Below are 23965 nucleotides of genomic sequence, written 5' to 3'. Positions count from 1 at the left end.
TCCAACTCGAGCTTCTCCCGCAAGTACTTCTCTTGTATCGCCAATTCCTTGGCCTGAATAGCGTGCTCCCGTTCCTTTAGTAGCTTCTCCTTCTCCAGCCGGATGATTTCTTCCTCCAGCCGCGCCCATTCCTGCTTCAATTTCCGTTCCTCCAACAGTCGCTCGTCCTCTAATCGCTGCAATGCTAATTGCGCTCGAGCCCTGGTGGTTGAAGTACTGGACTTGGAAGATCGCATCTCCCTATCGGACGGTTTGGTTGAAATTACAACTTCCGGATTCTTTATCGGAGTTACATTTCCGCCAGAAGGTTCACCGCCCGCGGCGGCGTTGGAAACAGCCATAGCCTTGGATTTTGCTGAACTTTTGGACTTGTCGGACGTTTTCTTGAGTTCGGCGCTGCTTGTCTTCGTAATCTCACTCGTCGCACCGAGGACACTCAAGCTCGCCGGAAGCTTCTTACTCGTCTTCTTCTTCGTTCCGGTGATTTCCGGAGGCAACACGGGCTGACACTTACCACATCTCCACGTTCGGTCGCGGATTCCTGGCGAAACTCCGGCAAAAACGTAGTGGTTCCAAACGGCACAACTATCGCACGCCACCATACCCACATCGGCGAAATTCGGTCGCTCGCAAGCGCCGCAATCGTAGACTTCGTTCTCGGGCATCGTGAAGTAAATCTTTGAGTTTGTTGGTAGAGGAAAAAAATCTCGCAGCGGGCTTTAATTTGCGCAGCTCAAAGCTAAAACAAAAATAGGGGTTTTATTGTGGCTTGGTAACAAACATATCGAATTCATCATTCACCGTACATTTAGTTTTCCCTAAACCGGTTCAGTACCTGAGCCCAACGATGCCGTCGAATAGACCACCGCTTTCACCTAAAGTTACAGTTCGTCATTATAATTTATGATGATAAGGGTTTTAGGTGCGCTTCATACCTGTATACTATGCAAACGCGTAGTGTATCAAAATAGCCTAAGTGATTGCCGATCTACGAATCGAATCTGTGGAATGCTACGGAGTTTACGTTTAATTTTACCAACTCAACCAATGGGTGGTTAACAATTTTACCTTCACCACGCACTCTTATTGAAACATAGCATAAAACAACTATAACGGCAAAGAAATTCTTTAAATCTCAGGCGACCTTTGTAAAATAGTATAATTAATTCACGGAGTGATTTTATCGCAATACACGCTATATGCGTTTAATCGTTTTACAATGGTCATTGTTTGGCAATCTGTCATCTCTATAGGCTGGATTCTGTATCCCACAGTGATGATCGTCGTTGCCCGTGCTGCCAGAACATATATGTAGAAATCCTTGAAGAAATCTCTGAAAAAATTCATGAAGGAAACCTCGAAAACAGCACTTGAACCATCACTGGAGGAACTTTTAAAGATATCCCAGGCCAAATTCCGGAAGAAATGTCTGGCGGAATCCCTAGATGAATTCTTAAGGAATTTCTACACTCAGGAAAATTGCCTCATACTTAATGGCAAATATCCATGTGCCAAACTGCATCCAAAGTATATGCAACCAATTCCCGATTACGCAGGCAAATTAGCGCATGAATAGTATGTGCTCTAAATTGTATGAGTCGCTGCTGTATGGTGCCTCATAAAAAGTATGTGTCACACTAATGGAAAACATTTGTTTACCCCCATTGCAAAAATCCATGTTCCGGACACATAGAAGGAATGAAGATTTTTTCCCAGTGTAGACTCTACTGTAGAGGGATTCAAGATGGAATCACTGCAGCGAGCTATGGAAAAAATCCTGGAGGAATTGCTCATACTCATATGGTTTTCAAAACTAAAAACAAATCTTAAATAGTCATTTTGATTCCTCAAAACAAGGAGGGTTAACATCCCACGAGTTCTTAACACCCCATTTTACGGTGCACTTGGGAAAATTCTTCGTCAAAATCTTTGTGCAATTACTAAAAATTTTCATTGCGAGTTTTTCGATCTGTTGCGAACAAGTGTTACGATTTTTTTTTCGTATCTTGGCTGTGCAGACTTAAGGAAATGTGATAGTTTTCGGTTATTATTTGAGAATTGATACGTTTTGCCTTTCTCGTACACTAAGTGTACTGGAAAGGCTATATGTTCACTCCAAAAATGACTTTTTGATAGAAGGCCCGGAGGGTCGAGTCACATATACCAATCAACTCAGCTCGACGAATTGAGGTGATGTATGTGTGTATGTATGTGTGTGTGTATGTATGTGTGTATGTGTGTATGTGTGTGTACAAAAAACTCACATCACTTTTTGGCAGTAAACCTCAACCGATTTTAATGACCGACGGTTCATTCGACGCGGAATCTGGTCCCATTGTTTCCTATTGAAAATGGTTCGGATCGGTCCAGCCGTTCCGGAGTTATGGCCATTTAGGTGTTCCGGACCGGTACCCCAGGAAGGGGCCAGATATGAAAATGCTACAACCCTATGCATGCGACACATAAAACCGCGGCATTTTCCATAACCTGATGAACGGTATGCAGGAAAATACTCTCAGACCATATCTGAACCGGTAGTGTTCCAGAACCGGTTCCGGGTGTCCCGCCGGAAGTGGCCAAATAAAAATGAACTAAATCCATGCATGCGACACATCAAATAGCGGCTTTTTCGATAACCTGATTAACGGTATGCAGGAAAATAGTCTCAGACCATATCTGAACCGGTAGTATTCCAGAACCGGTTCCGGGTGTCCCGCCGGAAGTGGCCAAATATTAAAGTGGAGCAAACCTATGCACGCGACACATCGAATCGCGGCTTTCTCGATAACCTGATAAACGGTTAGCAAGAAAATAGGCTCACACCACATTAGAAACTACAGGTAATGTTCCGGAACCGGTTCCGAGTGTCGCGCCGGAATTGGCCAAATACAAAAGTGAACCAAACCCATGCATGCGACACACCAAATTGCGGCTTTTCTGATAACCTGATGAACGGTAAGCAGCAAAAGAGTCTTAGACCATATCTGAACCGGTAGTGTTCCGGAACCGATTCCGAGTGTCCCGCCGGAGGTGGCCAAATATATAAGTGAACCAAAGTAATGCATGCAACACATCAAATTGCGGCTTTTTCAAAAACCAGGTGAACGATTAGCAAGAAAATAGAACCAGACTACATTGGAAACTACCGGTAGTGTTCCGGAATCGGTTGCAGTTGTCCCACCGGAAGTGGTCAAATGTAAAAGAGAACCAAACCCATGCATGTGAACGGTTAACAAAAAAAAACTCAGACCACATTAGGGAAAACCAGTAGTGTTCCAGAACTGATTCCGGGTGTCCCGCCGGAAGTGGACGAATGTGGAAGGAAACCAAACACATGCGTGCGGCTCATTAAATACCGGCTTTTTCGATAACCTGAAGAACGATCAGCAAGAAAATAGTCTCAGATCACATTAGAGATTACCGGTAGTGTTCCAGAACCGGTTTCGGGTGTCCTGCTGAAATTGGTAAAATGTAAAAATGATCCAAACCCATGCATGCGACACATCAATTCGTGGCTTTCTAGGAACAGTTAGAGGAAACTAGTTTCATGCCATATTTGGGACAATTGGTACTGTCCTGGTTCCAGATGTCTCGCCGTAAGTGGTAAAATGTAAAATTGAACCAAACTCATGCATTCGGTGCATCAAATCACGGCCTTTTCGATTACCTGATGAACGGTTATTAAGAAAATAGGCACACACTACATAAGTTACTACCGGTAGTGTTTGTGGTTCCGGGTGTCCCGCCGGAAGTGGATATACAAAAGTTAACCAAACTAATGCATGCCACATGTCAAATCGCGGCTTTTTTGATAACCTGATTACAGGTTAGCAAAAAATAGGCTCAAACCACATTAGAGACTACCAGCAGTATTACGGAACCAACTTTGGGTGCTTTGCCGGAACTACGAAAGTGAGCAAAATCATAGCAAGCGATAGATATGTGTAATTGTTCTCTTCATCATGACAAAACTAAAGTGATCTCAGAACTCATCAAATCACACCATTTCAGATTCCTACTCATCCTTACAGTCAACGTTGTATGGGAAAATTAAAATTTAACCGCAACAACCCTGAACATTTTTTTTCAATCCCCTTTTGCGTCTGAAGTTACTACACAAAATTCTGATGTGACTGGTTGCGCCCTCGCGCTCTGTTATGTGGTTGAAATTTTATTGGGATTTAGCTTGGGAAATTTCACTTGTTTGGATTTTTTTATTGTTCAATTTTACATGGATCTTGTAATCAGCGATAATAAAATATAGCCTGAAGTGTACCGTAAACCGGGGTCAAATTGATCATTCGGGTACTACAATGTAATTCCATACTAGGAACTCTTAAGCGTCGTAATAACCTTAAACTTTTTATGTTATCTGGTTCGTAGATGTCTAGAGATGAGTGTAGAATTTTATTTTTTTAGAAAAAAGTTGGTTTTGCCTTATTATTTTAGGAATTTGCAATGTATTACTCATTTAGCTCCTACATAGGCTACTAAACAATCGATTGCTAATAGGACTTCCCGTAAATTCTCTGTTTTAACATTTTTGTGGAGCCTTGGTGAGAAAGTTATGTAGCTAATAAGAACATGAAATAGTTAAAAACAAGTTCATTTTATGTTGAAATAGTCATTTATTGTAAAAGAACTCACTTATTTCAAATGAAATTGCCTACCTGTAGGCGTTTTCCTTTCCAACCGATGCTCAATTGTGTACTGATCAATTTCGCCCCAAAGTGGCATTTCCAATTTAATGATGTTTGAAGTTATTTAACTTAAAGTTTAAATTTGTTGAACAAAACTCTGTCAGATCCACTGGGTACTTATTTTAAAGAAATTATTTTGGCAATATTTGGAATTCCATCAATGTTATCCGCTAAAGTTGTTTTAAAGTGATCAATTTGACCCCGGATTACGGTACAGAAAAAACTTTGTCGACGACCCCAAAGTGATCTGTGGTTGTGAAAAAGGTTATATCTTAGCTTGTAATAATCGTCTTCATATTGATTGGCCTCCAATGACAGTGAAGGTGGTCAAGCAGTCAACTGAGAGCTCTGATATTTTTAAGCTCTGCCTATACGTTGAACATAACGTCGGAATATGCGTCATCAATAAGTTTTTCTATTCGATAATGGCTTTGATAAAATTCTTTCTTTTCTCAATAAAGTATTCTCGGGATTCAGGAACACTTCGGCTTACGTCGACATCATGAGTACATATTCGACGAGAAAGGCGCTATCACCACTAGGTGGATTAATCAGGGTTTTTCATATTTCTTATGTGTTTCGCAATTTTTTATAAGAATTATGAGAGCAATCCTTTAAGTTATTCTGAATGTATATTGTATATTGTCATTTCCTTCAGCAATACCGTCAGCAAATTCATTGCAAAATTCAACTGACAATGTTTGCAGAATCTCCTTTGGTATTTCCTTACATAACTCTTTCGATTACTCCTTAGGCAATTCTTTTTAGAATTTCTCTAATAACTCTTAGGTTAAATTCTTTATAATTTCTTTGGCAATGTCTACTAAAATTACTTTCAGTTATTTTTTTGGACTTTTTTTAGCATTTATGATGATGATTTCTTTGGGAATTTATGTGATCATTGGTTGATTATTTATTTCTTTGAATTCTTGGAATTTCTTTCGACTTAACTTCGGAAATTCTCAAATGCATTACAGCGGCATTTGTTATATTCAAAAAAATTTCGGTGATCACTATGGAATTTTCTTCATCAAGTCTATTGAAAACTTCTTTTGCAGAGAATTCATTCAGTAATTAAAGTTGATATTTCTTAGGTAAATTCATGGAAAATTCCTTTTGTTACTCCATTGGGATTTCCTTAGATAATTTGTTTTTGTCCATCTCTTTAATTGTTGATTCGGTACATCCTTCAGTATTTTATTTTTCGAAATCCTCCTGCAATACTCTAAGGGATCTTTTGAGCAGTTTCTTTGAGATTTTCTATGACAATTCCTTTGAAAGCTATTTTGACTATTGCTTTGGGAAATAATTAGGCAAATTCTTCAGCAATGAATACGGCACATTTTTAAGGAATTTATTCGACAATAATTTACCATTTCTTGAGTATAGATTAAACAATTTCTTTTGGATTTTATTCAGCAATTTTTGTGGGAAGTGCTTCAGCAGTGCCTTAGGAAATTTCTTCGATATGTATCTTGAATTAAAAAAATCTTCAGGAACTTCTTTGGAAATTCTATTGAGAAGTTTTTCTCCTTGCAATTTCTTAAGGATTATTTTTTTCGACAATGTCTTTGGTACCTCTTCTGCGTTTTTTTTCTTAGGCAGCAGTGCCCAGTCCCGTAGTTTCGATGTCACACGTCACAATTCCTTCAGCAATTCCCTCGTCAATTTCCATGACGTATTCTTTGGTAATTCCTTGGGGTGCGTCCGGTAATTTCTTTGTGAATTCTTTCGGAATTTGTTCTGAGAAATTCTTCGTCAGTTGCGTTGGGAACGTATTGGATAATTTTCTTTAGTTTTAATTAAGTTTTTTGAGCTTTTATTCGGCAAGTCCATTGTGTTTTTTAAATTGGGGTTCGAGGTTTATAAACGATTTTGAAGAAATCATAAGAGTTCCGAAAAGATTTCAGGTGATTTAATGAAAATTTTTTGGAGAGGATTCAGTAGGATTTAAGGGAGGTTGAGATTCAGAGGTGTTACACGAGATTTCTAGGGTTTCAGAGGAGTTAATGGCTTTTCAGGGAGTTTTTTGAAAATTTCAGATTGATTTCACTGGTTTTCAAGAGGCTCCATGTAGTAACAAGTGAGCAAGAAGACATCGACGTCGAAGAAAGCACGATACCAGACAATGGACTAACATGCAACGCGCTGTAGGACAACTGTAAGCTTAGCTGACAGCTATTGCGGAAATCAAACTCGCATTTACTAGAAACGAAGCCACGAAGGTTCACGGGGAATACAGCAGGTCTTTGAAGGGTGTTTTCAAAAATTTTCATGGGGTAGTTCTTTGGAGAACTTCAGGAGGTTTCAGAGAAGTTTTAAAGAAATTTAGGGGGCTTTTGGTGGTTTTTTGATTTTGGGATGTCTCAGGGGACACCAAGGGATTTCAGAGAATTTTAGTCAATTTTAGAAAGATCTCAGGGAATTTTATAAAATACAGGTGTTGTGAGGGGTTCAGGCGAATTCGGAATATTCATGGACGTTTCAGGAGATCTCAGAGGGTTTAAGAGGATTTCAGAATGCTTCAGGAGGTGTTAGAGACGAACCAGCCAAGGGCTGAAAGTCTCTTTAATAAAGACAAATCAATCAATCAATGCTTCAGGATCCTATCAGCTGCTTCCAAGGATATCAAGAGAATACCGAAAGGTTTCAGAAGATTACTTACGCTTTTAGATTCGACTACCTATACTGGAGGGGTCAACCACACTGGCCTCTAGCACATTTCCACACGTTTCTATTGTATTGTAATAGAGGTTCCTAAATTGAATTTATTTAAATGGATTTAGCAGAAATTCGAATGTATTTCCAAACCATGATATGAAACATGAATGCCTTATTTTGGTGTGATTACTGACTTTGGTATATTACCAAATAAATGTGCATCCAGTGCACCCTAGATTTTGACCGCCGGTAAAACCGCTCCATCCCTATGTGTGATGCAAGAACCGACCGAAGAACAGCATGCAGCGCACTTTCGATTAGGCAATTTGATCCGATGTGGCGATGTGGTAGAAGAATGTCCCTGGCTGTCACATCTGCACTCCTCCGCACTCGTCATAGCCCAGCCAGTGCTCATCCGTGCCATATGTAGCCTATCGGGGCGGAGCGGAGCTGCTGCTCTCTCAGTAAGTCTGCTGACTGATGGTGAATGAGTGCAGCAGCAGCACTTGTTGCGTCACATACCTAAAGGTATTGCGTCGTCGCCGACGTCTGTCGGGTCGTTCAGGACGACACACGTTATTTTCGGACCACGGAACGGCACGGCCAGGCTCGGCATGGTATGGATGGATGGGGGTCAATCCTACACTTGCTTACACAGGAATACAATTTGCTGTTTACATTCTGCAGACTCGGGTAACCTGTAATCCGATATCGAGGAATTTGATGTACCCATACACGAGATCGGCATCCACATGTCACATGGGTCTTCTCAGCGCATGCAGAGGGATAGACACGAGAAGAATGGCTTTATGCTGTTGTTTATCTGCGGTTGATTAAGATGTCATGGATATTGATGTATGAAGCACGACCAAAGTTAGGGAACAATGTTGATGTGCATTCCAATTAGTGTTGGCCAATGTGGATGGTATCAAATGACCCTATTATATGGGCCTTTTCGGATCATTAGTAACCATAGTTATGCGGAAACAAAGATCTTGTTGGTCAACCTGCCTCAACATCCCACTGGAATTAACTATTTTTAGACTTATCATCTTAGCATATCTGTTGGAACGTTTCGGATGTTTTCGGAGGGTTTTGTAGCACACCGTTTTTGTGGTTAAGTGAGCTCAAACTGTATTAGAAATTACTTCAGTTATTTTAAGGATCTTCAATCAATAAACTTATAGCTACTTACAATTGGTCTCCTAGTTGGAATTCTCGATTTTGGCAATAGGATGACGGACTGAATTCATGAATTAAAGAATCTTACAAAATACTTTTTACTCTGCCTTTTTCGTGTAATGCAAAGAATGGTGTTGAGAATGATTAGCAGGAATTTTGGCAACCGACGTCTCTTAGCGTCTGACAAAACTTTGACGGAAGAAAGCGCGAGGTTGTGCGCTATCGGATACCAGTGGCGTAGGGTTGCCCCCAACAATATCAAAATTAAAACAAGCTTTAAGTAGCTTATTATTGCTAAGCATAGTGAAGGTCGAACGCGATATACAAGAGATGGTCCTTCTGTATGAATATATCACAAACATCTACAATTGTTACGTGGAGTCTAAAAATAACGAAAAAAGTATCCAGAAACCTCGTAAACCAGAGACCTACATTACGTATTCCATTATAATCTAGTGGTTGTGGTACAATAGCCGAAAAAATGCACGAAGTAGAACTTTGCCCGCACATATCCGCGCCTCCGTCCCTCTCTTTGATTCCCAAGTCCCAGAACGTTGCGTTTGCTTCATCGTTTGCATCGTAGTACTATATTTTTCACTCGCCTGCCATGCTTTTACAATTGAACCTCTACCATTGACCGAGCGGTGCAGAAGAGCAACTGCATTTGGGACCAAGTTCGGACGGATGCAACAACAACAACTACTACTACGACGACAAAATCCAAGTTGCATTTGTGCCAACCCACCGTCAGATCACCACCGTAGTAAATACTAATATTAGACTGGTTCAGAAACAGTCCATTCCTATTTTTTTGCTTTGCAAGCCCTGAGAAGCCACAAAATGACTATGCAAACTTTCATGGGTTCATATGTTCTTAGATCGACGAGTGATCATAAGACTAAAGCTTTGAATTCTTCCTGCAAAAATTGATAGACTTATCTAATACGACTGCTTCATCTTTTCACAAAACCGAGCCCGCCTAACGCATACGTATCGTTTTGAGGTAGGGCACCGTCGAAAAACCCGACACTGAACCACGTTGACCAACTTGCAATTCAATTAAAAACCTTTATAAACTGATGCATTTTTAACTGACTGGCAAAAAAAAAAACAGTAAAACAATCACCGCCACCAGCCGTCTCTGCAGTCTGCACCCGCTGCCGTATCGACATTGCACCGCACTGCACTCATTCGGAAGGATGACTAGACGTGCAACAAGCATCGTCGTCGTCGTCGTCGCCTCGCCACATTCGTTCAACGAAGCCGAGGCGACGATGGTCAATGGTGCTGCTGGCTGGCTGGCAGAGGCGGTCGTCGGTAGGATTGTCTGGCTCTGGTTGGTCCAGTCTGCCACGAGCCACGCGAGTCCGTCGCGTCGCTCTGTGAGAAGTTTATAAATTCATTTATTCCGAATGTCACGTTACATGTGCGCCGAAATAAAAAAAATAAAGGAAAACGAGAACCGTGGCCTGCAGTAGCCACCAAAGGCGATACCACATTCCAGCAATCGGGCGACGAACGGCGGGGTGATCTATATGAGTTTTGCTTGGGAATCTGGATTCTGAGAAATCAGCCGTTTGCGACCGGTTCAAATAAACGAATTTGCAGATTAGAATGTTCTAGGTCCGGTTGTTGTGGAACAATCTTGATTCGATTGCTGTTTTAGGTTTAAAGCTGATCAAAGAATTTTTCAACTATTCTCAAACCTTTTTTATGCAGGTTATTTTTTATATAGATCTAATGTAACGACCTTTTTTACCTTACCTTACCGGTCAGACTAAGGCCTGAGTGACCTCTGCTGTACATAGGAATCGTTTCCATCCTGCTCGGTCCATTGCTGTGGATCTCCAGCTCCGCACTCTGCGGAGGGTCCACAGATCGTCCTTTACTTGATCGGCCCATCTAGCCCGCTGTGCACCATGTCATCTTGTACCAGTCGGGAGGCTCTCGAGAACCATTTTAGTCGGGCTGCTGTCAGACATCCTGATGACGTGATCCGCCCACCGTAGCCTCCCGATTTTTGCGGTGTAAACGATGGTTGGTTCTCTCAGCAGCTGATGCAGTTCGTGGTTCATTCGCCTTCTCCAAGTCCCGTCTTCCATCTGCACTTTGTAGATGGTACGTAGAACCTTCCGTTCGTAAGCTCCTAGGACGCGTTGGTCCTCTGCACGTAGAGTTCATGCTTCGTGCTCATAGAGGACTTAATCAGCGTTTGTAGATGTTAAACTTCATGTGACGGTGAACTATGTTCGATCACAAAGTTCCGCGGAGTCCAAAGTAAGATCGATTTCCTGTCACTATGCGTCTCTAAATTTCTCTGCTGGTATCGTTGTTGGAGGTCACCAGTGAGCACAAGTTCACGAATTCTTCAACTATCTCGATTTCATCACCGTCGATTGAAATTCGGGGTGGCGGGAGCAGAATTCTTCAATGGAGCCCTTTGCCATCATGTACTTTGTCTTCGACATATTAATGACTAATCCGAAAGTGAAAAGGTACATCTCTACGGTCGATTAAAAGGCAAGTACTGCGGTGAGTGATAACTTTGTTTGATCCATTAAGAATGGTCTTGCTGTTTGTCATCCACGGCAAAATTATGATCGAAGACATTATGGAGAGACGAAAACCAAGTAAGACGAGCAAGTCAGCGCTCTACGCTACGCTATGAAAGCTTTACTCCTGAGAAACCATTACAGCCACTTGTCCGCAGATATCATCAGCAGTACCGATATGACAATTCAGAAAACGTAGTTCACGAGATTCGTGAGCTGTACAACATTCCAAGGCTTGTAATTTGCAGTCAGCAAAGTTATCCACGACAGCATCCACCGTCTCTAAGACGTAGGGCAAAACCAAGAACTCCATTGATGATACGACCATGATTAGGACGACCCAACCTGTAACGTTGGGTTGATGAATCGCATCGATCACTGACAGAGCGAGCCGCCTACCTCGAAGTAGCCTATATGTTATCAACAAAGTCATGCATCTTCTGCGTTCGGAGATTCGTGAGAAGCCAGAAACATGCTAAATTCTTGAGTGTAAATGAGACGAATTGCCAAGAACCAGAACGAGTTTTGCGATGCCAATGGACCGGGGACTGCCAACTATCTTCACTAGCACAAAGTGGAAGTTTATCCTATCAGTAGCACCGCATATTGGTAGAACGTGGGAACGCATGGTACAGTCCGTAAAGGACTTAATGATGTATGCGTGCGCCAACGGGAAGCTTGATGACAAGGGACTGCAGATACTGATTGTTGAAGTGAAAAACTTTGTTAACTAAAGGCCTCTGACGTCTATGCCACTCGTGTTCAACTCACGCCAAACCATATTTTGCTGTTAGATCCAACGGAGTAGAACGATGCGGCGAAGTAGTCAGAAATACAGTTTGCAGTCAGTCCAGCGAACTCATATGCTAAGACATCTTGAGAAGATCATAGGAACTATTACAGAACCAGCTAGATGTCTTTTTCAAACGATACTAAAGCGAATGCTGAGACAGAACTAAGACAGTCCTAAGACAACTTCTGAATGGTACTGTAAACCAACGGCATCCGGCGGTTTTTTTTTGATTTCTTGTGCAGCCACCCTTTGCATATAAACATAAATATGGTTACCAACTTCATCAAACGGGTTAGGAAGCCAAGTACGAATCTCCCTCAGACGGCCATAAACAACATTATAGACAAACATCTTCAGACAAACCACTATCCGAGATCCCTACGACATTGACTAATCAATCAAAATTCCATAGCGGCGATTAGAGACAACACTACCAACAATGATGATGTCATCTATAAACCCATGGTCCACATCAACAGGCTCAGTGGTCGATTGGCTAAAGTTTTTCTTCTTCTACTTTATAGCTCGACGTCCCCCTGGGACTTGACCTGCTCGCTTCAACTTAGTGTTCTTTGAGAACTTCCACAGTTATTAATTGAAGGGCTTTCTTTGCCTGCCATTGCATGAATTTGTATATTGTGAGGAAAGTACAATGATACACTATGCCCAGAGAGTCGAGAAAATGTTCCCGACCGGAAAGGGAATCGAACCCGCCGTCTCCGGATTGGCGATCCATAGCCTTCACAACTAGACTAACTGGAGACCCCAAAGTTATCCAAGCTGATTATCCTAACACAACACTAGCAACAAGGAACGAATATACCATCAAGAGCCTGTTTATGCAGACCAAGGATCGCATTCCACCAGAACTGCGCAATAATGTGATCTTCAAAATCCCCTGTGAAAACTGCGACGCCAGCTACGTTGGACTCACAACAACTACTTTGAAGAAGAGACTGGGACACTGTAAGAGTGACATAAACAAACTAAACGGACTTATGAATGGCATCAACGAAAACAACAAGGACTCGAACTACATCAGCTTTGAACTCGGTCTTAAAGGAGAGAACCGCTCTCCTACTGCCTTCGGCCAACAACAACCATCGCTTCGCTTTGGATCATACGGAGATACTAGTCTCGTATCGACGGTTCTCCGCTTTCCCTGTTTTAGAAGTGTGCCAAATCACCTACACAAAAAAAAGTAAACAAACGAAGCGATTATTAACCTTCCGTAACTCGCGCGGTTGGCCATCACCGCCAGCACCACGCTTATGCTGAGTACAAAAAGCAAGATTTTTTCAACGTGTTGTACAAAATACAACAGCGCGATCGTTCGATGGTTAAAGTTGTATTTACAACATATGCTGGAATTTTAATTATATTTAAAACAAAAATCAAAGCAAATCATGTAGATAGACAGACAAGTAATAACACAAGTTTACAAAATAAAACGAAAGTCGTGAACTTCTGTCAACAACCAAAATTTTTGAAGCACAATTAAGTGCTGATTTCGAAACCGACCTTCAAAAATTTTAAAGTAGAACAGTTTTTGAGTTTTAGCTCAATATCGAGTTTTGCAACTTTTCAAAAAATGTAATTTACTAAAATTCAAATATATTGCGTTTTGTTCAACCAATTCTAAATCTTTTTTCATTGATTAAAAGCTAAATACAATACCATTCGATCATCTGAATACAGGTTTTGCGTCAGATTGATGAAATTCAAGATATTGGCGAGTTTTAGGGACGATCTTCTTAAATTTTAGCAAAATTTCCAAAATTTTTTGATGAAATGTATTTTTTTCAATAAGAAAAAACCAATTTAAAAATTCTTTCTCGACGTTTATTTGACATATCATATGTAGGCGAGTTACAGTAAAAATTTCAGCTCAATCGGAGCATTGATTACGGAGAATAAGATGTTTGAAGTGAGCGACTTTGCTTAAAAATAGAACAAAAATCGATTTCAAATCATCAACCTTGTATGGAAAGTCGAAAAAATTTCCGCTCTACTGTAATTTTTTTCTTTCGCGTTTTCGAACTCAGGGCATGATTCTACACCAAAAATGATCATCAGCTTACCGAGTTCAAAAAGGCTGTAAACTAGTGTAATCAGACGAACACTACTGACAATGACACTCAATAGACCATTAACCCACTAGACTTGAACAACAAAATGACGGTTGAAAGACACAGAATAGTTAGAAACAAGACTGAGTAGTGAACCGTTGCATAGTTTTTTTCCGTTTTGTCCAGTAAAATAGTCAGTTATTTTTTGAATATTGTCAGATGTTTAATGTGAAGCAAAGCATCGAGGCGATGTCCGTGATAGCTGTTATTAGAGGTGAGCGAGCGGTTAGCTACCTGTTTCAGGTCATCAATTCGACGTTGCAGTCAGATAAATCAGTGTGGTGACCAAAAGTAATCCAGTATCTTACGGAGTATGAAGCGATGACCTTAAACTTAGTATTATACATTTTTCAGTAACAGAGAGTCGTTGATCATTTAACCGTTATGTGTCCGACAAACTTTTTATTTTTTTTCTTTACCGTGCTTTTTAAATGCGTGCTGGGTACCCGGGTATCTTGTCGGCTACATAAGGGTTAAGATCGTTCCCAAAGTTTCGATCCTTTGGTTAGGATTTTCATAAGGGCTCGATGTGAATCAACTTGTTGGAGTTCCTGTTGATCTACAGGGTGCGGCAGGAAAATATGCGAAAAGTTCAAGGCACTATTACACGCTAAATATAGGATATATATGTGTATTTTTTCTGACAGTGTATCAGTCAATGTGTATATTCTAGCACTGAAAAATAAAAATGAACATATTTGATGTTTAACATGTGATAATGTAGGCCTAATAAGCGGATATCAATAAACTGCGCGCCCAATGGTCATTAAACAAAATGACTATAACAAAATTAGCTCAAATTCGATGAACAACCAGACCACACTGATCCAGAGCCATGTAGTTTCACACAGCAGATGAAATAAGTGCATATATTTGATGATATTGTAGAGAAAATCAAAAATTTTGTTTTATCAGATGCGAAATTTAGCGACCTGTGCGATTTTTTGCGGTTTGAAAATTCTGGTTGTCTTCATCTTGAGGCGCCGCCCTGTAAAGGTTAGTGACCAAAATGGGAAATGTTTTAATTAACTTTTCAGAAAACTAGCCTATTATAGATCATGGAACGTTGAAACATAGATTGGTTAATGTCAAATGGACGAAAATGAGGTTTGAAGTTGAAAAACACTTTCGCATTTTTTCCTGCCGCATACTGTACCTGCGGAATGTCGACTTAGGGTTTGCACTGAACTTGTATCATTGGACCCTAGCAACTGTTCGAGTCACAACACTTGTGTAGCATCAATTTATTACGTAACGCTAAAATTGGCATTTTATGACCACCTCTCCTCTCCGTAACGCTTTTTTGTATAAAAATTCTAAAATATTTGTATGGGCCGTAACGTTCGGCCGTACTCTCCCTTCCCCTTAGAGCATTACGTAATTTATGGACGGCGCCTTGGTATTTTCATAAATCATATGATGAAATCAGAAACGTAAGAATGTGATGTAAGATGTTGGCACATAACATAAGTGGAACTCTGGCTCAAAAAGTTGATGCCTTTCCGATTTCATACGCTGGTATACAGGGCACCGAAATGTCAAATGCGTTATAACATTATTGTCATACCATTTTTCAGCATGCATACCATTTTTCAATGTTGTGAAGTAAAACAAAGACCTCATAGAACTAGACTGGCAGCCCGTGGAGACTAGTGTAGAATTAGCAACTAGTTAAAATACACATAAAAAAAAAAAAAAAAAAAAAAAAAAAGCCCGTGGAGATCTAAAATAGGATATAAATTGTGACGAAACTTTGTAAACTCAAATGAAAAATACGTGTCCTAGCCTTAAATATAAAGGGAGATCGATATGTCAAAACGTGGATGTGTTATTTCGAAGATTTCAATGAATTTATGACAAAATAAATAAGTGAATTTCCAACAGCTAGTTTTGCACATGTCACAGATGCTAATCTTCATTCCTGTATTCTTTGCCAAAACTGGAATACTGGTTGGATCAGATGTTTTTTGTTTACCAAAATAAATGACAGTTCTACGCCTCTTTTAAAAGATATAACAGTTTCGCGTGCTGGAAAAGGAAACAATTTTTTACTTCGCTCTGACACTCTGACTATTGTCGCGCTTATCTTAGATTCTTAGCAAGCTGCGTTCGAAACGCGCAGCCTCAGATCGCGCCAGACCGCGCACGTATGATTTCTAGATTGAGTTTAAATAAGGGCGAAAGTAACATGAGAGAGTTCTCTTCATCGACTCTCTCTTCTTCAAATTAAAGTGACAAGATGCAAGTATGGTTGCACTTAATGGTCATAAATCGCTAGGTTGCGATGCAATCTAGCGTCTAAGTGTAAAAAAGTTCGATTGAATTTGCATCTTGTCACTTTAATTTGCAGAAGAGAGAGTCGATGAAGAGAACTCTCTCATGTTACTTTCGCCCTTATTTAAACTCAATCTAGATTTGTTCACGGTGTGCACCTTGGCTAAAACTGTTTTGCAGCCGCCGGGTGGAGCTGTCAGCCGCCGTGTACAAATCAAACGGGCGCAATCTTATGGCGGCTGACTCAGATCAGTAGGACCTGAGTGATTAAGCTAGGATGCACAATATGTAGTTCCACTTATGTTATGTGATGTTGGTGTCAATATGGCCCAGACAGGCACGCTGAACGTATACTACGCCATCGTTCTGCAAAAAACTAACATCTTAGGAGGGTTAAAATAAGCTACGAGAAAAATTATCTAGTGAATCAAATGGCTCCAGAAGTTGCACAACAAATTCTGCTGGTACTGACTTGCTATCAGCTCGATGGCCAGGAGTTTTTCAAATCCTGATTGGATATCTGAAACGAGCTTAATCTGGATTCTCCTGTGTGACTTCTCGTCACCAAATATCAACACTCCAATTATTAAAAGACTGGTTCTAGTTTTTCGTTTTTTTTTCTCGGAGTTTGTAACAGAAATACTACTTACTTACTTTCATTCCTGAGCACCCACGCTGGTATAGAATAGTGAGGAATACTAGCGGTGATAGTATATATATCTATCCTTGCCTCACTCCAGCAACGACCCGAATGGGATCGAACAAAACACCGTTGTGCAGTACTCTGCACGAAAATGCCCTGTATTGTGCTTGACATGATTTCGGCCTCATGATTTTCTCAGAGACACCCTTGCACCTAAGGGCTCTCCACATAATTTCGTAATTGAGTCGTTCGAAAGCTTTTTCGTAATCGGTAAACACCAGGTAGAGAGACTCTTGGAATTCATTGATTTGCTCCAGAATGATACGGAGCGTGACAATATGGTCCACACAGGGTCGTCAGGCACGGAATCCTGCTTGCTGTCGTCGGAGAATTGCAGAGGACTATGAGAACGATACACAGTAACATGATTGAAACAGTAATGAACGTAGAAATATGTCATGTCAAACAAATTTACACAAGCTTTTTTGTGTAAGACTTCAGGTCAATTCTACGTAACATTACTGTTATTATTCTGCAAGGCATACCGCGGTGACTTCCAAAAATCTCAATTTTCACATGTTTTTTTTTTAATTGTCATAAACTGTGAAACCGAATAGGAACTTATAGCAAACAAATCGAAATCTCTCATGTGTTCGGCGTGATCTCATCTACAATGCACATACATTACAATATATTTCATATAGAAGATTGCTAACCGTGTCTATTTCCTTTTATTATCCCATTCCAGATATTACAACGTCAAACCACCATAGATCAGTAATCATCTGATTCCATTTACCAAAAACGCTAATAAACTCACAACCTTCGGTGCAAAGTTTGTGCGAAACTCATCGGAGCCCAACCGTCAAACCGCTTCTCGACGGTTCACGTGACGAAACGGTGCGCAGCGACAAGCGATTGTTATTCCTTTGCATTCCGATCTCTCGGAAAGAGGAAACGCAAACACAGTTTCCCATCCGGACAGCAGCCATAATTCACGTAACTGCGCGTATTTACCCTTGCTGTTGGTTGGGAAAATCTCAGTCTGCTCCTCAATTCTTCTTGCGCCGATGAAGAATGATGATGATTTCAAATGGTTGGAACGGCGAATCAACGTAACTTTATGCGCACGAGGACTTGAAATAACTCACGTGGTTCGATGAAGGCGCTTAGTTTATTATTCTTCCAGTCGGGTCGGTTGTTATGAAAGAGAGAAAATCGGCGAAGGAAAGTTGCGAAGAATTCGTTCGTCGGTAGTGCGCGGTGCAGATCAAACGGTTCCGGTTCAGCGGATTGTTGGTTAGGGTCCTCTCCGGTTAACTCGTCGCACGCGCGCCTGAAGATTTGAATGAGAAACGGAGTGGGTGCTGCCGAGTGCGAAAAACTGGAGCACAGCAGCAGCGGGGGGTCGAGAAGATGTTGCCGCCGATTTGCCAAGTTGCGACCTGTGAAAATGAGCGTTCCGTCGTCAGTCGCGGTTGGGCTAAAATTAGACAACGGCATAAATTATGTAAAGTGTGTGGCGCTCGATGCCCGAAATAACGCGTCGATCGAGCCAATTTATCGCCTGAACAGCCTGAATCCCCGCAGCCAAGCGCCTGTCTTGCTGGAGAATCCGCTTGGACGTGGCAGCGACAGTAGCATTAGCATAAGTGGTCCCGGTGGTGACGACCTAGTACAACAAGTTCAACAGAAACAGCAGCGACATCAAGAAGACAACAACAACAGCAGCACTAGCGGCAGTCCCCAAAGTAGACCTCGGGGTCGTCGTCGCGGACGTCGACGGCCAAAGTGTGTCTGGATGTGGCGGCGCTGGTTCCAAACCCTCCCGTCCTTGGTTTCCTCCCTTCTAGTTTCCATTCCCGCCAAATCATCGATCTACCGCTTGTCACAGCTGCGACCGCAGCAGAAGAGCTGCAAAGCCCAGAATTCCCACCAACATCAACCGAGTGGCACCACCAGCAGTAGCAGTGTTGCCAACCGTGTGCTACAAGAAGATGAAGAAGAAAAAGAAGAAAATTGTAATCCCAGTGCAGTGCGGAGGGGTGGCAGCAGTGATTGTAAAAGCAGTAGTGATTGCAGTGATGGTGTCCGAAGGGGATGGCAGCAGCAGCGGCCTGCGCGGAGTTGTCACCGATCTTGGTCGTCGTCATCGTCGCCAACGCTTGGCGGTATCTTCGGTGGCATCGATGTAAAGTTGGTGCTGGTGATTATGGTGCTAATTGGCGTTATTGATTACTCGGAAGGTAATTTTCCCGGCTCGGCTCGGACTCTCTGTATCTCATTACATGTTTGTTTATATGCAATGCACACACCTACCAGTAGGGGAGACTGAGGAGACTTGATCCCTGGGGAGACTTGTTCCCCCCATATTTTTTCGGAATCAAAAGCAGTTTTCTTCTAGCATATTTTTTCCAAAACAACATCTGGACAGACGACAAAGATTTGGCAACAATTCATTTTAATTGTGTATTGCATTATTTTTAATGGCTGATGGTTTGTTTTCAGTCCTTCAGAAATCTTTTAGGCGATTCCGAAAAATCTCAATAACTTTGTGAAAATTGAATCAAATCGTGTCAAAATTTCACAGCACATAGTATAAATAAAATACTATCAAACGTATTTATCCAAATCAAGCTGTTATATAAATATTGCAATTAATGTAGCTTAGTGTATACAACAGTGACATGGGGAGACTTGATCCCTTGAGGATTACACACACATTATACATGTGAAAAATAAAATTCTATTTGGAAGCCTCTATTTACCCGGAATTCTAGTATAATCAATGATAAAACGTGTCAAATAATTATTATTTTATTACACAACATTAAAAGGGGGATCAAGTCTCCCCATTTTCAAAATACGGCATATCCTTAACAATTGAAGGAAATCTTGTAATTTCAAATACACCGTATTCATGAAAAATACAAGAAAACTTGAAAATAAAATGAATAGGAAGCTTCTGGAGTTATTTTCCCTTTAAATTAACCATGTGCTCAAAGGGGGATCAATTGTGACCCATTTTTGAAAAATGCTTCATAAGACATGCCTCCATAAAAACACAGTTTTGAAAACTTTAACAATAATTTTAAATCCTTCTGTTGTGTATAAACTTGCAATAGATGTTTACCTGCCATTCTGCACGAAAAATAGATCTAGTTTTGTGTTTTTCTTAAAGTTACAGGCAAATTAAGAAAAAGGGATCAAGTCTCCCCAGTCTCCCCTACTACTAGTGCAGCAGTCACACGGTGTATGTTATGTTTGCACTTTGCAGTTTATGATTACAGGGGAATGGCTAATGAGATGGCTAAATAAGTAATTGAAAACAAGATGGATGGGACAAATTATGACACTTACATGGGCAGGATGCGAGGAAAAGTTGGACTGATAAATGGTTTGCTCTAGCGGCCAGTGAGAATGACCTACTGGCGGTGAAAATTTTCATTTCATGATGTTTTTGTACCGTGTTTGGTCAAATTCTCTGGAAGCGTCCGGAGTTACCTGAACAACGACTAGAGAAATAAACGAAATGTATATGATGACGATTATATTTATTTAAATTTATGGAATTATTATGAAGCCATGTAAAGAAAATGCATAGCGTATGCCTTGCATACTAAATAAAACAAAACTTAAACTTTGTGGGAAAATAGATAAGTCTGTAATATTTTTCAATTTACATTTTCCTAGGCAAACACAGTTTAATTTCGAAAGATTATGAGTAGTTGTTCCAAATAGTAGCAGAGAACATATTTTCATAAGAGATCTAAGAGTTCTAGAGGCTCTTCGGCTTTAACCTATTTAGATATTTAAAAATCTTATTTTTGAAGATTCAGTCGGAATTCGTTATTAACGATGCTATCCACTTTACGCTTACCGCTATTTCTCTTTTATCTTCCACGGATTTATCGTGGTTTTACCTTCTGAGTCGCAGATTTCGCGAGTCCTAAAAAGTTGGTCGCAGTTTTTGGGAATTTTATGAAATTTGATCGTGAATGTCGCATATTCTCATTGATTGATTGATTTATCTTTATTTGAGAGACTTTCAGCCCTCGCATACTCTCAATGCTTTGCTCATACCGCAATCTGAACAAGGTAATCAAATTATCACAACTAAAAAGCATTCAAGCCAATATTGAAGCTGTTAATCAATGTAATACATTAAATAACAATATGCTTTCCAATGTTCATTCTTACGACTCATTCTTATTTTAGTAGGATGCAAGACAACGAAGAGTATTTATGTTTTGCAGATGCCAACCTACATCAACATCATTTGAAGCAGTTCATCAAATTCAGATTCTAGACAAACAAGTATTTTCAATTTTATTAAATATTATTAGAAATGTTACTATCTTTAACATGTTCATAAAATTGAAAAAAAATAGTTAAAATCCTTGGACAATGTTTGAAAAAAAAAATAGTTTTGGAACTTAAAGAGATATTTTCTACAGGAACGTCTGGATTTGAGAACTTTCGACTGTTTCATGTTATATGTTTTTACGGGATTTCAGTTGATTTTCTTACGGATAGGGGACACTGAAAACCTGTAAAAACTTCAAGACCAGAATTCCTTATGGTAAGTCTTTTTAGGGCTTGCTGATGGAGTTCCCCATTGGCGTAGCTAGCTTGGATTGAGAAGGATGAAAGAGAGGGCACAGGCCCCCTTTTGCATCTCGATCTTTCTCGTGTTTGTTTGGGAGAGTGAGTAAGAAAAAAGAAAAAGCTAGCTACGCCAATGGAGCCCCCGGAATAATTATTTTACGATTTCTTTCTTATTATCACTAGATGAACTTTTTACACAATCTTGAAAGAAATGTGCTCAAAATTTCTGATGCATTCCTCGAAGGGAATAGTTGTTGATACTTTTAGCACAGAGAACAGGCTTCCAGGCTAGAGCAAATTTCATTCAAAAAGTTGTGTAAGAATTGGAATCCTTACTTGAGTAAGGATGCAAACTTATAGGGTAATTTGCCAATTGTTGCACGGCTAAAAATTCGCCAATTATTGCACACCCCATAAGAAAAGCATGGAGTGTGCAACAATAGTCAAATTTTTAGCCGTGCAACAATTGGCAAATTACCCTACATGATGAAAACATGAGCGCCGCCGAACACCATATTGCCACAGTCAGTAGTGAATTGAAACATTTCAAGTTATGAATTACATTCGTATGAGAAACTAACCGATTGCAGCGCCACGCAATTGCCACTTGTGTTGCCGATGAACTATTCCTTACGCAAAATTCAGATTAGACTTGGATGTCTGTTCTCTGTGCTTTCATTGCAATTCTGTGTAATTCCATGAAGTTTTTCTTAAGGTGCCGTTAGACTGTTTGTCTTTATGACAAATATTTGTCATTGAAATCTGACATTCGTTCAAAGTTGCTATGATTCACGTTGCGTTGGTCATTTGTTGGCCAAATATTTGCCATGTTTAATGGGACTTTTAGTGGAATGTCTGGGAAATGGTAATCTACTAAGTATGAACAGTCACAGCTGTCTTAGGATTCAGTCCAATTATATAAGGAAAACCAAAAGTTACCAGGAAGGAATTTCTTACAAATTTGCTGAACGAATTCTTGTTTGAAAATTGGAGAAATTCCTTAAGGAAATCCTGAATGCATTTTGTAAGAAATTCATAGTGGAACATGAGGAACTTCTGTAGTAATTCCTTTCGGTATTCCATAAATAAAAACATCTACAAGAAATAATAATAAATTTGTGAATGAAAAAACTGAATTTCAGAATTGACAGCTGATGACGAGAAGCAGGCTACGACCCTTCCTCTTTCTTCGATCAGTGTTCGACCGCATCGTCGGACGTATTATGTTTTCAGTTCAAAACCGAATTAGCGACATTTTTTGTTTTACTTCCGCTGCTCAATTTCACAATGTCAGAAGTAGCGCGCTGTACACCTGGTACTCTACACAGCGCGACACTTCCGATATTGTATTTAACGCAAGGGAAAAGCAGCAGAAGTGAAACAAACACTAAAACAATATCAGAAACTCCTCCAACGTCGATACAACACATAGGAAACAGGCTCTGCAAGTGTTATGTGTCACATCTCGACCACTTCCAACACTGTCAACCATCGGAGTGATACCAGCAACCTAAACTGTGCGTACGCATCGCTCAAATCAAAAATCAAAGAGCAGAGGGGAGTGTGTCGTCAACAATCCAAAATAACCGACGAGAAACAGCTGATCCAACACCCTTAAGGATATCTTGGATGAATCCCAGTGCGAATTCCTTGAGAAATCTCAGAAGAAGTCCTGAAGGATTTTCAAATGGAATTCCTGGACAAACCCCGAATGAATTGCGAATGGAACCCTGGGAAGTATCCCTTAAGAAATCTCGGGGTTAATTGCTAAAGTATACTAGGAAAAATCTCCTTAAACAATCTTGGAATAAATTGTGAGTAATCTCAGGAGAAAAACCTCGAGGAATTCCAGAAAGCACTATGGGAGAAACCCATTAAAGAATTCCTTGAGGAATCCTATAAAGAGATCCTGGAGAGTTCCAGCAAAAAGTTCCAGGAGTAATTCCGGCAAGATATCTACGAGAAGTCAAACAGAAATCAAGAAGGAATTCCTAGAAGAATATAAAAAGAAATACCAAAAAGATCTTCTGTAGGATTCTCAGAAAAAAAACTAGTCAATCATTGAAGCAACTTCTGGGTGAATGAGAAGCAACTCCTGAATTTAGTAGAAAATGGAATCCAAAAAATATCCGAGAAAAACCTATGAGTGAACTTCTGAATGAATCTTTAGCAGAGCTCATGGAGGAATCTCAGAAGAAAATACGGAATTCCAGATGGAACTCCGAAAATAACCCGTGAACAAACTCCTGAAGGAGGCCTCAGGATCTCAAAAGAAATAACTCCTAAAGGAACTCCCTGTGGAATCTCAGCAGGGACAGGAACACCTTCATGACGGAATTCCCGGAGCATTGTTAGGAGGAACTTCTCGGAAGCAGTATCTGCAAGGATCCCGAAGGGATTTCCTGGATGAACCTTGTAAAGAA

General features: G+C 40.4%; 1 protein-coding gene across 2 annotated transcripts in view; it reads left to right on the top strand.

Annotated features, from left to right (window-relative positions):
* Positions 1 to 23965, top strand: part of LOC115265295 (uncharacterized) — a 326298-nt gene that overhangs the window by 28866 nt on the left and 273467 nt on the right. For both annotated transcript variants that reach the window (XM_029869785.2, XM_029869786.2), the window contains exon 2: positions 17683 to 19180. In XM_029869785.2, the coding sequence (XP_029725645.1) occupies positions 18283 to 19180 (898 nt within the window). In that variant the 5' untranslated portion in view covers positions 17683 to 18282. The remainder of the gene's footprint in view (positions 1 to 17682; positions 19181 to 23965) is intronic.

The sequence above is a fragment of the Aedes albopictus genome, chromosome 2, assembly GCF_035046485.1.
Source record: "Aedes albopictus strain Foshan chromosome 2, AalbF5, whole genome shotgun sequence".
In the NCBI taxonomy this organism is placed as follows: Eukaryota; Metazoa; Arthropoda; class Insecta; order Diptera; family Culicidae; genus Aedes; species Aedes albopictus.
Note: the sequence above shows the minus strand (reverse complement) of the source record. Positions and strands in the feature narration are given on the sequence as shown.